The sequence below is a fragment of the Equus caballus genome, chromosome 16 (genome assembly GCF_041296265.1).
Source record: "Equus caballus isolate H_3958 breed thoroughbred chromosome 16, TB-T2T, whole genome shotgun sequence".
In the NCBI taxonomy this organism is placed as follows: domain Eukaryota; kingdom Metazoa; phylum Chordata; class Mammalia; order Perissodactyla; family Equidae; genus Equus; species Equus caballus.
This window is the reverse complement of record NC_091699.1, coordinates 38123357-38137896: the sequence shown is the minus strand read 5'-3', so window position 1 is coordinate 38137896 and position 14540 is coordinate 38123357. Positions and strand designations below refer to the sequence as shown.

At 38.1% G+C, this 14540-nt stretch overlaps 1 protein-coding gene across 6 annotated transcripts in view; it reads left to right on the top strand.

Annotated features, from left to right (window-relative positions):
- PTPRG (protein tyrosine phosphatase receptor type G) overlaps positions 1–14540 on the top strand; it is a 675839-nt gene that overhangs the window by 633006 nt on the left and 28293 nt on the right. For all 6 annotated transcript variants that reach the window (XM_023621202.2, XM_070238719.1, XM_023621201.2 and 3 more), the window contains 4 exons: positions 6842–6938; positions 12576–12658; positions 12847–12981; positions 14026–14160. In XM_023621202.2, the coding sequence (XP_023476970.1) occupies positions 6842–6938; positions 12576–12658; positions 12847–12981; positions 14026–14160 (450 nt within the window). The remainder of the gene's footprint in view (positions 1–6841; positions 6939–12575; positions 12659–12846; positions 12982–14025; positions 14161–14540) is intronic.

Genomic DNA, 14540 nt, shown 5'->3' with positions numbered 1-14540 from the left:
GGTGTGTCGGAAACAAGGTAGAGAGCAGCACGCACCACCCTGCCAACTCTGGGTTCCCTGCCAGTTCAGCAGTGACAGGGTGTCAATGAGGAGCTATTAAACAGACTGCCCTTTTCTTCACTGAGGCGCTTAACTAAGGCACATCTCTGGCAGCAAGAGTTGTGCCGAGGAGGCCAAGTTTTCATGGCAGCTCAGCTGTCTTCTAGCTTTGTGGGTAAGTCAGTTCCTTTCTCTGCACTTCCTTTCTGTCTCCTTTCTGCTTTAAAATGGAAATAATGATGATGATGCTAACTTGCCCACCTCTCTTCACAAAATTGGTTAAGGGGTCAAATGGAGTGAGGGAAGGCAAGCACTTTGAGACCGTCCAGGAGCCATTCAGCTGGGAGGTGCAGTTATTTTGCACGGACAATGAGGAATAAAAATAGGACCAAAAGCCCCTGTCTCTATGCAAATTTGGAGTCCCCAAAGGCCATCATAAAAGCAATTATATTGACAAGTCATTTTACATTAAGTCTTTGTCTTTCTCTTAGTTTTTTGTTTGTTTTTGTTTTTTGAGCAGAATGAAAGCAAAGGTGGTAGAGAAGGGACCCTCTGATTTATTCTGCAAAGTCGTATGTTTCATGGAACAAACAAAAACATGTCAAGTATTTAATGTGGCTATTAGATGCTTACCAAAAAAGGTGCCTATTCAACTACAAAGAACATGGTTTAAAGTCAAACATTTTATATTCATGAGGACAGCAAATGCGTGTGGTGTTAAAGTGATTTAGTTCAATTGACTGTTGGCTGGATGACTGAGCAAGAATATTGAGGCATTTAACAATGTTGATGGTATTCAGGACAAACATTTATCCTCTAGAGAACAGAACTTGATCAGGATGATCAAATGCAACTCCAGTTTCTCAATTATTTATGATTTGAGACCCCAGTGCTATTCATCACAGCTGGTTTTGACACCATTTAATTATTCAAAATAATCAGCTATACCTCTGTAAACTTGATCTGACTTAAAATGGGCTTGGCGGCATCAAAGTCAAGCCTGTTAACAAATCCTGGGCATCTGCACCCTATTTCTAGCCTTAAAATAATTACTGTGGCTAGGAGCTTTCATTGCCTGTATTGAACTTTATAGCTTAAGGATTATTAGGTGGTATTTATGGGAGGGGAACAGGGAGGAGGAAGGCATTGTTCTACTGTTGTCCTTTTGCAATCTCTTCTGCTTTGAAAGGTTTAAAATCAGAGCTATTCAGAATAGGACGAATATCCTTTCCTCTGAAAAGCACAGGAAGGCAGCAACATAGAGGAGGAATGAGACAGCAGGAAAATTCACTAATATACTGTCGTCTTCTAAATTAGGGAAAATTTGAAGTATTTTAAAACAGTGGTATCATTCCTTTTTTGGTAGCTCTACTGAAAAGGAAAACTGGTAACAGGGTATATAAGAAATTATTAAGGCTGTTTTAGAAACAAGAGATAGTAATAGGCTGTAAAAGGAAGGTCAGGAAAAGAGATTTTGTGTGATTTAAAAAAACAACATAACAAAATCCTCATTATGGTAAGAGAGTAGTAACCTCAACCCCAGATTTCCAGATCTTTTTATGTGGAGTAATGATGGCTGGCATTTACTTCACGTGGATTATTACCATGTGGATTATTTCACTCATTCCTCAGAATTACCCCATCAATCAGTGGGTGCTGTCTTATTGTCCCCATTTTACAGACGAGGAAACTTTACCCATGAGAAAGCTGAGGCTTTGGGCAGCTCAGTTTTGAAATGGCGGAAGTAGGTTTTAAGAGCAGGGCTATCTGACCCGAGCCCCTGTGTATAACTTTGATGCCCTTCAGACTCTCATTAAAGTAGTCGTGTCCTGTACTGAGCGGAAGTCAGAGAAGAAACCAAAATTGCCACTGATTGTCTAAAACTGACCATGAAGCTGATGGAGCAACAATGGCCTTGGCAAAAATGGTTGGAGGGAGCAGCCAAAATAAGGATCCCCCCTACTAAGAGTACCAGGAGCCCATTGCATGATCTTTGTGGTCTAGAACCTTCCCAGATAGCTGAGAATCTGACTTATGAAATCTTCTACAATATCTGAATAGAGGCCTAAAGTTAGTCAAAGAACTAATCTTAAGGTTATAGAGTAATACCACTTAACAGTTTATATTTCGCCATTAAGAGGAGATAAAACAACTCATCTAATAGTTTCTGAGTACCTTCTAATTCTCTGGACATAATATAAGATGGAAAGATGAATTAGACAGAGACCTTGCCCTTCGGGACTTCAGTCTGGTGGGGGTGGAGACCAGAGTGTACACAACTAAAGCAGAAAGAGGGCAAAGCAAAATAAGTGCCACCACAGATATAAAGTTCTGGAGGAGTGCAGAGGAGAAAGGCACCTATGAATTTTGATTGAGTATTTCACCAAAAGTTCTAGATGCCCCATCTCATTTAAAAATGTTGGATAGAAGTGAAAAAAAATTGGTGAACAGCTATCATATTTTCAGAACTTTGTTGCTTGGTGGAGAATGAGAAGAACGATTCGCTGGTAATTTTGAATCTTTGTCTCGACGTGATGCTGAAAGCAAGCTTTTTGTCTTTGTCAGATAAATTTTGGAGACTGTTAAAAGCTAGCGACATTATAGCTCTAGCAGATTTTGCAGTCACTGGAAATAACATCAATCCTTGTCTCGGGATAGTGTTCAGTGACTCTGTTCGCTTGGCTACCTGAGCTGACTTCAACCTCACTCTTCCCTGGCCTCCACGGCGATGATACAGGAGGCTTCCAAAGGTGCAATGCTAGCATAACCTTTCAAAAGGAGGGAGCTCTAAGGCCCTGTGGGTCGACAGAATTAATAGGCAGGGGTCAGGAGCATCACAAGCATAAAGGCTGAGTGCCGAGATGAGGCCAAAGGTCCAGTTCCCCTGGACGAGATCCTCTAGGGGATAGCCTCTGTTACAATTAACTCCAGCTGAGCTAAATTGGGACTGGTTGCTCATCTTAAATCACGAGAACAAAGCTTTGTCCACCTGAGCCCATGTGCTGAGGGACCAGTAGCCACAATCACTTTATGTAAGATGCAGACTTCTGATGTTGCTGATGACACATAATAGGGAGTCCCTAGACCTAGGCATAATGCTGCATAAAGACTGCTGCCTGCGAGATGGCAGAAAATGACCTCATAGAGTTTCCAGAGCATCTGTGACAAAATGCCAGTTTGGGCCTTAAATGTCTTAAAGAAAAACATTTTTAAACCCTTATTATGAAGAAAATCATAGTTGGTTGAGGTTTTATGAAGAGTGAGGGGAAAAGTGAGTTCATTCATAAATTGTATATGAAAAATAATTTTATTTTATAGACCTGCTGCAGGATGATAGGTACTGTAATGTACTCTCCAAAGATCGGTTGGTTTTCTGGAGGGGTAAGGCAGTAATTTTAGATAAAGACATATGGATTCAGATAGGGGGAGAGGAGGACAGGCATTCTTGGCAAGGTAAACGGCAGTAAAGCAAAGAGCAGGAAATCATATGGTCTTTTCAAAGGGTAGGGAATTAAAACTGTCTGGCATTGGGAAGGGAGTTTGTGGAAGATAGGATGGAACCTTGCAAGCCTCACTGAGGAATTTAGAATCTATCCAGAGGTTTCTGAGTAAGAGAATAACAAAGTCAAAGCAGCATTTGGAGAAAGTCTGGCAGCAGTTTGTAGCCTGAGCAGAGAGTAGAGGCAGGAAGATGCAGTGTAACCAGGACCTGGTGAGGGCCAGCTCTGTGTCTGTCACTGTGCAACCACCAGGCTGTAGCCATGACCTAAACGCATCAGTCTTCTGTAGAATAGTCCCCTAAACACAATTGTGGGCTGCCTGAACTCAGATACTAAGAATGTGATACGTACTCAATGTAACACTTGGTCACTAGGTTCAAAATATCTTCTTTTCAGCTTGTTTTGTGAAGCTGAGTAATGTGAAAGATTTCTACGTGTATCTTTGTTGAATTATTTTTTCTAATTGAGCCACAGAATGGCAGGACAGTAAGTCTCCACATGCCCTTTTGACAGCCTCTCACATTAATGACTCCAGGCAGGAGGTGGTTTAGCCTATTTCATCTCCCAAGAATTCTGAGTATATCAACTTTTAATGTTTTTGTTCGCTTTTTTATTTTGACTTTATTTTAAACCTCTTGTTTTCAGTTGGCTATCTTCTGTAGTTCTGTGTCTGTTAATACTCAGAATATTCATTTTGAGAATTCCAGCTTTGTTATATAGACAGTAAAATCCAAACAAGCTTAAATTTTAAACTGTTTATCAGATTGCTGAAGAGGTAACTTTACTCTACACACTCCATTGGCCAGTGTCACTTGAAAGGGTTTTAACACCTATTAAAATCACATTAACTTTGAAATGCCAGTTCTGATGGAGAAAAGCCACTCCAGGATCAGATGATATTATCAGCATGTAAATGAGCCAAGCAGTACTGCAAAGAATTACAGATGACATTATTATCCACAAGACAAAATCAGAAGGCCTTAGGCAAAGCCCTTGGGTTCTAATAAGATCAGATTTAACATTATTTATGACTATTCTTTGTTTTCTGTCATTCACATAATTGGAAAAGTGAAATAGAGGCAACGGATCAGACCAAGGATTTTAGATAACAAAGAGTTTGATTGGTTATATTGAATGACTGCTTTAAACAGCACAGACAGCTGCTCCCAAGCAGTCTTGGTCAGTTGCATTATAATAGAGGCCCAGGGGCTGGCCCAGTGGCGCATCGGTTAAGTGCGCATGTTCCACTTCAGCGGCCCAGGGTTCGCCGGTTCGGACATGGCACTGTGTGGCAAGCCATGCTGTGGTAGGCGTCCCACATATAAAGTAGAGGAAGATGGGCACGGATGTTAGCTCAGGGCCAGTCTTCCTCAGGAAAAAAAGAGGAGGATTGGCAGATGTTAGCTCAGGGCTAATCTTCCTCAGGAAAAAAAAAAAAGAGAGGCCCAACCTCAGTCCACAGCTAGGGTGGTCAGATCCACAAAGTGGGGAAAAATAGCAATAAACAAAGTGAATCTCACACTAAAGTACTAAAAGCTAAGATTGCTCAGCACGAGGTACCTCAGCAACTCAGCCCTGAACAATACATGCCAAAGGTATGACCTTCAAAACCCAGAAACACAAGGATGTCAGCTTATTTCAGGGATTTGTGTAGAGATTAAATTAATGTCTTTCAGAATACAAACTCATTTTCAAAGTTTTCTGCCCCTGAAACTATTCAAAAGGGTATGCCTTAGTCTTTCAAGGCAATTCTAAAAGATCAGTCCTCCAAATACTCTTGAGTATGGCTAGTATTGCTTATGTTCTTGTAGATGTCAAGATATCAGATTCATTATTTTGTTATCGGCCCACACTTTGTTATCTTATTTTAGAGAAAAGAGCCAAAGGCAGCCTTAAGACCCTTTAAAACCCGCATTTGCCAAACCATAGGTTATAAACCATTTTAGAATAAAATAGAAAATATCAGAGTTTATTGCATTTAGTAAGAGTGAAAAAGGGTAAGGATTGTCATGAAACACACAATTTCCCCAGAGAGGTGTCTTGAATTAATGCCTGTGGGGCTTTATTTTATTTATTTATTTATTTATTTTGGACAACTGGGAAGGCCTACAATTACAGAAAATTCAATATACAGCTTCTAAGAATCAAGAGTCCATGAATAGTTTCTTTGTACAGATAGTGACCCTTTGTTTTTATACCTTAGTTAAATTCTTTGATTACAGTGAGTTCCTCCTTGGAGAGAAGAGAGAGACTCCTCTCCCAGAAGTATTTTGTGAATATAAAAGACAACCAGTTACTTGTTTTCATTATGCCTAATGTAAATGCTGTGGAAAACATCCATAATTGCTATGCAACTCCTTTGTGAAAAAAAGTCTGCATGCTCCTAAACTCTATTACATCTGTTATGTGTAAAACATTTCTCCTGATAATTTTGTGCCACTTTGCTCCTGCTCTTTGTAGCAGCTGTGCGCTACTAATGACTTCCCTTAGTTAGCTCCAGTACTTTCTTTGGTTTGAGGCATACAGCGTAGAAAAATTTGACTTTTCAGCAACCTTGTGTTATGCTAATACATGATGTTTATATCCATGGCAAAGGTAGCTGAAGAGAGTTGCATCTTCCACTGCTGTTTTTCTAAAGGATAATTTAAACAAAATTAGAGTTAACAAATAATTCATCAGAACCATGTATGTTTGAGCCAGATATGACCCTTGATTGGGCTATATATTAGTGTCATTTCAGGACTGAGTCTTTATAGTCAATTTGCAGTCTGGTTATAAACCAAGGCAAGAGGCCTGTAAGCATATTGCGATTCATGGTGGAGATTATATTTCTGCCTGTAATATTCCTCTTCATCTTTTAAGACACAGGTGAACAATCTCCTGTCTAAAGCCTTCCTCTATGCTCCCATGATGGTTTCTTCAGGCCACTTTTCTATTAATCGCATTTGGCTGTTGTTATCTTTTTGCATGTTCTTCTCACCCATCAGACTGTGACATATTCAAAAAGAGATACTGTTTTGTAATCCCCTTGCCTAGGTCAAAATCTGGAATAAAGAACGTGATTGATGAATTAGTAAGGAATGAAATCCTTTTATCTTGTTCACATCCTTCATACGTTTGTTATGAGTATGTCAGTAACTATTTCTGAAGTTGAGTTTGGGGAGGTAATGGTGCCAGTGGCTAGGGAGTGAGTAAATACTTTATGCTTTTGGGTGTAAATATTTCCTTTCTTTGTACAACCTTGTTGAACATCTAAGTTGTGTCTAAAATCTTTGAAATCTTCTGTTTGTTTTCTTCACTAGGAAGTCCAACGCTGTACGGCTGATATGAACATCACTGCAGAACATTCCAATCATCCAGATAACAAGCACAAAAACAGATACATCAACATTTTAGCATGTGAGTAATAAACTAGAAACTATCTTCAACTGCGAGGAAATTAAATCTTCATGCTGGGTATAAGCTGAAAGCCAAGCAATCAGAATCAGGATGCCAAGAAAGAATTACACTTGCAAGTTAACCTCTCATTAGCTCATCTTCAATTGTGTATAAGAAGAAGTGGGGACATTTTCTGCCCTCTTAGTCTTTTATTAAGCTGTCAGATCTCAGCTTAGTATTAAGGCGATTGAAAGAAAATATTCTGAGCTTGACTGTTTTCACATGAAGTGATTTCATATCCAATGCTGGGAACCAAAATTTTAATGTCATGTGGCTATCTTGACATTGTTTTTAACCAGTGAGAGCCAAGGCTTTTAATAGAAATAGAAATACTGAGAATTGAATCAAGTAAACTGAATTTCAAAGCAGTCAGGTAGTTGATCCATACCTAAAGTGGTGAGCCTCTAGTCCTTGTGGCCCATGTGCTTAGTCCTATCCAACATATTTCCAAGGTTAAAAGTATCCTGGAGGTTCAGGACTCAAACAAATAAGCTGCCTTCTTATGGAGCCTCAAGAAATAGCATAGGAGCTCAGGCTACTTCTGTGGCAGAATGCCAATTTTCGTAGACATTGGGGCTTAGGTCACTGGCAGCAATATCTGCTTTGATATTAAGGGCAAGGGCACAGATGTTTATGGTTAACATACACTATGGTAAGGAAGACATTACATAAAATTAGTGTGTTTAAATTGTGCACTTAAATGCATTTAAATAAAAAATTGTGCATTTAAATTGGACCACTTAAATTTGAACACTACTGTAGGTAAACTTTTTAAAAAATACTTTAGTGAGATACAATTGACACACCATATAAAATTCACCCATTTAAGTTAATTTAAATTTGCATTTGAATTTAAAGTGAATTTCGGTGGTTTTTAGTATAATCACAGAGTTATACCACCATCACCACTATCTAATTTTAAAACATTTTCAGCTCCCCAACAAGAAACCCCTTTACCCATTAGTAGTCATTGCTAATTCCTCCCTTTCCCCAGTCCCTAGAAACCACTTATCTACTTGCTATCTTTATGTATTTGCCTATTCTGAACATTTAAGTGGAATCATACAATATGTGGCCTTTTGTGTCTGGTTTCTTCTACTTACCATAATGTTTTCAAGACTTATCCATATTGTACCTTGTATTAGTACTTCATTCCTTTTTATGGCTGAATAATACTCCATGGTATGGATATACCACATTTTGTTTGTTTATTCATTTATTATTTGATGTACATTTGAGTTGTTTCTACTTTTTGACTATTATGAATAATGCTACTATGAACATTTGTGTACAAAGTATTGTGCAGACATATACTTTTAATTCTCTTGGGTATATACGAAGGAATGGAATAGCTAGGTCATACTTTAACATTTTGAAGGACCGCCAAAATGTTTTCCAAAGTGGTTGCATCATTTTACATTCCCTTCAGCAATATGTGAGGGTTCTAATGTCTCCACATCCTCTCCAACACTTGCTACTTTGTTTTTTTTAATAATAGCCATCCTGATGGATATGAATGCATTGTGGTTTTGATTTGCATTTCCCTAATGATTAATGATGTTGAGCCTCCTTTCATGCATTTATTGGCCATTTGTATATCTTCTCTGAAGAAATGTCTATTCAGATCCTTTGCCCATTTTTTAATTGGATTACTTGTCTTTTTACTGTTGAGTTGTAAAAGTTCTTTTTACATTCTTGATACAAACCCCTTATCAGATATATAGTTTGCCAATATTTTCTCCCATTCTGTGCATTTCCTTTTCACTTTCCTAATGGTGTCCTTTGAAGCACATTTTCTTCTTAATTTTGGTGAAATCCAGTTTATTTTTGTTATTGTTGCTTATGCTTTTGGTGTCAAGTCTAAGAAACCACTGCCTAATCCAAGATTATGAATATTTACACCTATGTTTTTGTCAAAGAATTTTATGGTTTTAGCTCTTACGTTTAGGTCTTTGACCCATTGAGTTAATTTTTGTATATGGTATGAGGTAGGGGTCCAACTTCATTCTTTTGCATGTTGATATCCAGTTGTCCCAGCACCATTTGTTGAAAAGACTCTTCTTTTCCCCATTGAATTGTCTTAGCAGCCTTACTGAAAATCAACTGACCATAGTGTAAGGGTTTATTTCTGGACTCTCAATTCTGTTCCATTAATCTGTCTATATATCTATCAATATATCTACCCTTATGTCAGTATCACATTGTCTTGATTACTGACTGTAGCTTTGTAATAAGTTTTGAAATTGGAAACCGTGAGTCCTCCAACTTTGTTCTTTTAGATTGTTTCAGCTATCCTTGGTCCCTTTTCTTTTCATATTAATTTTAGGATCAACTTGTCTATTACTGCAAAAAATGTAGCTGGGATTTTGCTATAGATTGCATTGAATCTGTAGATTAATTTGGGGAGCATTGCCATCTTCACAATGTTAAGTTTTCCAATTCATAAAGATGAGATGTTTTCCATTTATTTAGGCCATCTTTTATTTCTTTCAACAATGTTTTATAGTCTGCATTTTACAAGTGTTCAGCTCTTACTAAATTTATTTCTAAGTATTTTATTCGTTTTGATGCTATTGTAAGTAGAAGTGTTTACTTAATTTTATTTTCAGATTGTTCATTGCTAGTGTATAGAAATATAATTGATTTTCATATATGGATCTTGTCTCTTAAACCTCAGCTGAACTTATTAGTTCTCATAGTTGTTAGACACTTGTTATTTCTAGTCTTTTTGATAAAGCCATTCTAACAGGTGTGAGGTGATATCTTGTGGTTTTGATTTGCATTTCCCTAGTGATTAATGATATAGAGCATCTTTTCATGTACCTGCTAGCCATCCGTATGTCTTCTTTGGAAAAATGTCTATTCAGATCTTCTGTCCATTTTTTCATCAGATTTTTTTTTTTTTTTGCTATTGAGTTGTATGAGTTCTTTATATATTTTGGATATTAGCCCCTTATCAGATATGATTTGTAACTATTTTCTCCAGTTCAGTGGGTTGCCTTTTCATGTTGTTGATGATTTCCTTTGCTGTGCAGAAGGTTTTTAGTTTAAGGTAATCCCACTTGTTTACTTTTGCTTTTGTTGTTTTTGCTTTTGGTGTCAGATTCAAAAAGTCATTGCCAAGACCTGCGTCAAGGAGCTTACCACCTATATTTTCTTCTAGGAGTTTTATGGCTTCAGGTCTTACATTCAAGACTTTTATCTAATTTGAGTTAATTTTTGTGTATGGTGTAAGATAGTGGTCTATTTCATTCTTCTGCATGTGGCTATCCAATTTTCCCAACAGTATTTATTGAAGAAACTGCCCTTTTCCCACTGTATATTCTTGGCTCCTTGGTTGTAAATTTATTGACCATGTATATGTGAGTTTATTTCTGGACTCTCTATTGTGTTCCATTGATCTGTGTCTGTTTTTATGCCCAATACCATTACTATTTTGATTACTATAGCTTTGTAATATAGTTTGACATCAGGGAGCATGATGCTTCCAGCTTTGTTCTTCTTTCTCAAGATTGCTTTGGCTATTCAGGGTCTTTCATTTCAGGGAATGAGGAGGAGGTAAAAAAGAGAACAAGGAAGAAGAGTCAAACTTCTTTTCTCTCCAGTCTTTGAATAAATTGACTCTGGCAGTATTTGTTGCCCAACACAGTTGAGGCTCAGCTTCCTGAGACTGTAAGGATTTGTCCACCTATATCCCTCATTTCTAACCATATAAGTCAGGCAGGGATATATACACATATATGCTTTGCATATGTCCACACAAACCATTCTCTCTGCCGTAGCAACCTTTTCTTGTAGTGACTTTGTAGTAGCTGAAAGTATGCGGCAAAGAAGGGGGAGGAAATCAAGGCAGCTTCTGTATGATATGCCCAAGCATCATGATGTTTTGCTAGAAAATCGCTATCTTTGGTTAGATGTGGTTATACTTTCACAAGTCCATTTGAGATTTTACTTTCACAAATTCAAATGAGATGTGGTTTTATTTTCGTAAGTTCAGAGAGTTGGATTTTGGTGTTCTCTTGGCCACTTGATCAGATTCTGGGCACATCACTTGTTACCTTGGTCTACCCCTATATTAATGCCTTTGTATAGCAAAGAGAAGCACAGAAATGTATTGGAACAAGTAAAATTAGTCTGTGAATTTGCCAGAAACACAATGTAGGAAAAGCCTTCTCTCACAGAATGAGCACAACTTGCAAGGTATATGTGGATGCCACCATGCCACCTCCTATATTGATCTGTTTAGCCAGTCTATTACCTTTTTGGTTAAATATGAATTTTGCAACCTGATGAGTATGTGTTCTTATTTGTCATTCTGAGAAATAACAATATACAATAAAAGCCTCCTAAGGCATACCAGTTTATATCCAGATGCCTTGGGAGAAATTTTTCATTTTGGGCCTATTCATATCAGGCAGCCCCTGTTCATATCAACTGTAGTCTGAGAGTTTTTCAGAGCAACAAAAGCAATTCACAGTTCCAAGAATGTAGAGGAGTTTCAAAAAGTGCTTGATATAGTCTGAGGTCAGTAATGTCTAAGCTAATCCACTCATTGGACTTTTTTTTTTTTTAAAGATTGGCACCTGAGCTAACAACTGTTGCCAATCTTCCTTTTTTTTGTTTAACAATTGGCACCTGGGCTAATAACTGTTGCCAATGTTTTTTTCCTGCTTGATCTCCACAAACCCCCCCTGTACACAGTTGTATATTTTAGTTTCTGGTCCTTCTAGTTGTGGGATGTGGGACGCCACCTCAACGTGGCCCGACGAGTGGTGCCATGTCCGCGCCCAGCATCCGAACCCTGGGCCGCCACAGCGGAGCGTACAAACTTAACCACTCGGCCATGGAGCCGGCCCCTGGACTTCTTTTTGAATAGCCATTTATGATCATGACAATAAACAGAAATGTAAAGTGGCTTTTGCCCATTCTGTTTGTAGCTAGAGAAAAAATTATGACCTCAGCTTCCTTTTCTTTGTTATCCTAAAAATACAGGCTCACTCTGTTGGGAAACTGGAGGTACATATACCACCTGCCTTTTGTTCATAAACTAAGGTTAAGTAAATCCTAAAATCTGATCATTGACTTCAGATTCCTGTGATGAGATGACTCTTAGAAGCAGCTCTGGTTCCCTCAATTACATAGGTTATGTTGGGGTGGCAGGGAGTCCGACTGAATTTAGCAGTGCAATCTCCTGAAAATAGACGTTCTGGACTCAATATAACAATCACCTTTTTATATTTGTATTAACAGGGAGTGGGGGCATAGGTAATCAAAAGCCTTTGAAATTGGTTTTAAAATATAGAACAAGGAAATTTTGGAGGGTTGCAACTGGCAGTTGTTTCACATGAACTAATAAGGATCTCAGTTTGCATTTCTTGGGCATGCACTGGTCAGAGCACAAGACAGCAGTGTCCCTGTGTTTTGAGATGGGTTTGAATGCTGTGTCTTTGAGTTTTCAGTTGCTCTTCTGCCAGAAGCTTTCTGGGGGCACTCTGGGAGATGCCACATTGCATTTGCCTTGTTTTGTGCTTTAGAATGCTGCTAGTTTTTGAATTATACATTTTGTTTTTTGCTTTTTTTTTTTCTTATTCTCTATAGATGATCACAGTAGGGTGAAGTTAAGACCTTTACCAGGAAAAGACTCTAAGCACAGCGACTACATTAATGCAAACTATGTCGATGTAAGTCAGAAATGTTTTTATAAACCTGTTTCTGATCATTGAAGAGTGCCACAGAGACTGTGTGAATGTGTTTTGATACCGCACAGAGCTTTCACTAAAAACAGCCTATTCAGTATGGAAGGCACTTGAATTATTAAGTGGTCTGTGATACTGCTTTCATCTTACTTTGTGCTGTGTCATCTTTGAAGGGTTACAACAAAGCGAAAGCCTACATCGCCACCCAGGGACCTTTAAAGTCTACATTTGAAGATTTCTGGAGGATGATTTGGGAACAAAACACTGGAATCATTGTCATGATTACGAATCTTGTGGAAAAAGGAAGAGTAAGAGCCTCTTGGCTTAACATCTTAATCATGTACCTTCATTCAAAAAAATATTTGTGGAGTACCTGCTTTAGGGTAGGAACTTGGCCAGATATAAAGAGTTAGGGAAATGAAAAGTGTTCTCTCTGCCCTCACCTTACTTGTGATCTGATGAGAAAGAGAGCTAAGCACTTACCAGAGTAGATTAAATGTGATGATAGAGATGAATAGGATATTAGGGGAATGCTGCAAAATGGATGAATGCATCCTGCACTACAGAGATTTTGTAAAGGAGCTAATATTTGAGATGAGATTTGAACGATGAGGGGGAGGAGGTGTTACACAGGATGAAAAGATAAGGAAGGACATTCCAAGTATAGCGGATAGAAAGAACAAAAGCAGGGAAGTTGGAAGAGACACAGAATAGTCCAGGAACTACAAATAGTTCAGATTGGGGGAAGTAAAGACTGCTTAAACACTTGACCATCGTTAATAGGACCTTTTTTTAAGATGATGATTAATATTTTGGAATGTATTGGATTATGAGCTTACATTAGATGATGCTAATTTAGGCTGGAATAAGGGATCCGCCTCAGGTTCGTTGCTCAGAATCACTGTCACTTCACTTTGACTGTAGAATCCGTTTTGCCTTGATGACCCAGGTTGTAACACGAAGATTTTCACAGTTGCAAAAGACTTTCTTGTAACTGTGAATGCAGCCTAACCTCCAAATGATACTTAAACTCCCTTTATAACATATCCTACCCACATTTCTTACAGGTCAAACAAACATCTTTCTTAGGCCCTCTTTCAAGTACATCATGTGTTGAAAGATGATCTAATACGAGGCCCATTACTCAAATGATCTTACCCCAAATTATCCCAAGATTAACTTCATCAGAGGTCATGTCTGCCTGTAAGCAATTCATCCTCTGTGTTCCTTTTTCAGTCAACTACATGGCAATATTACCTGTGTTTTGACTCTGTCGTTTGAAATCACGTTATCAACAGTAGAATTGGGGCATAAATTGCAGATATAATTTATAACTTTTTAACTTTTTGCAGCGGAAATGTGATCAGTATTGGCCAACAGAGAATAGTGAGGAGTATGGAAACATCATTGTCACACTGAAGAGCACAAAAGTACATGCCTGCTATACTGTTCGTCGTTTTTCAGTCAGAAATACAAAAGTGAAAAAGGTATTGAAGGAATTGGGTGGGCTGCCAGGGCATCTCTTTTTAAACTTGTATGAAAATTACTGTACAGCCAAGGCCAATTCTCATAACCAACTTGGTTTAAAATGTATTTTTAAAACATTTTTTCACAAGTCTTTTGATTGACATCAATATATGGTGTGAAAGATATTGGCAAAGCACATAATAGAATTTAACTGGCCTGATTGCGTTCTTTAATCTCTTCCTAAAGAAGGCTTCTTTTAAAAAAAAAAAAAGGTCCTCTTGGGTTTTGGTAACCAGCAAATATGGCAGCATCTGTTTGTTGGTTTAACTTTTTAATTCCAATTTTCTGACAGCTTTAAAGCATTGTTTCCCAAAGTGTGTTCCAAGGAATACTAGTCATG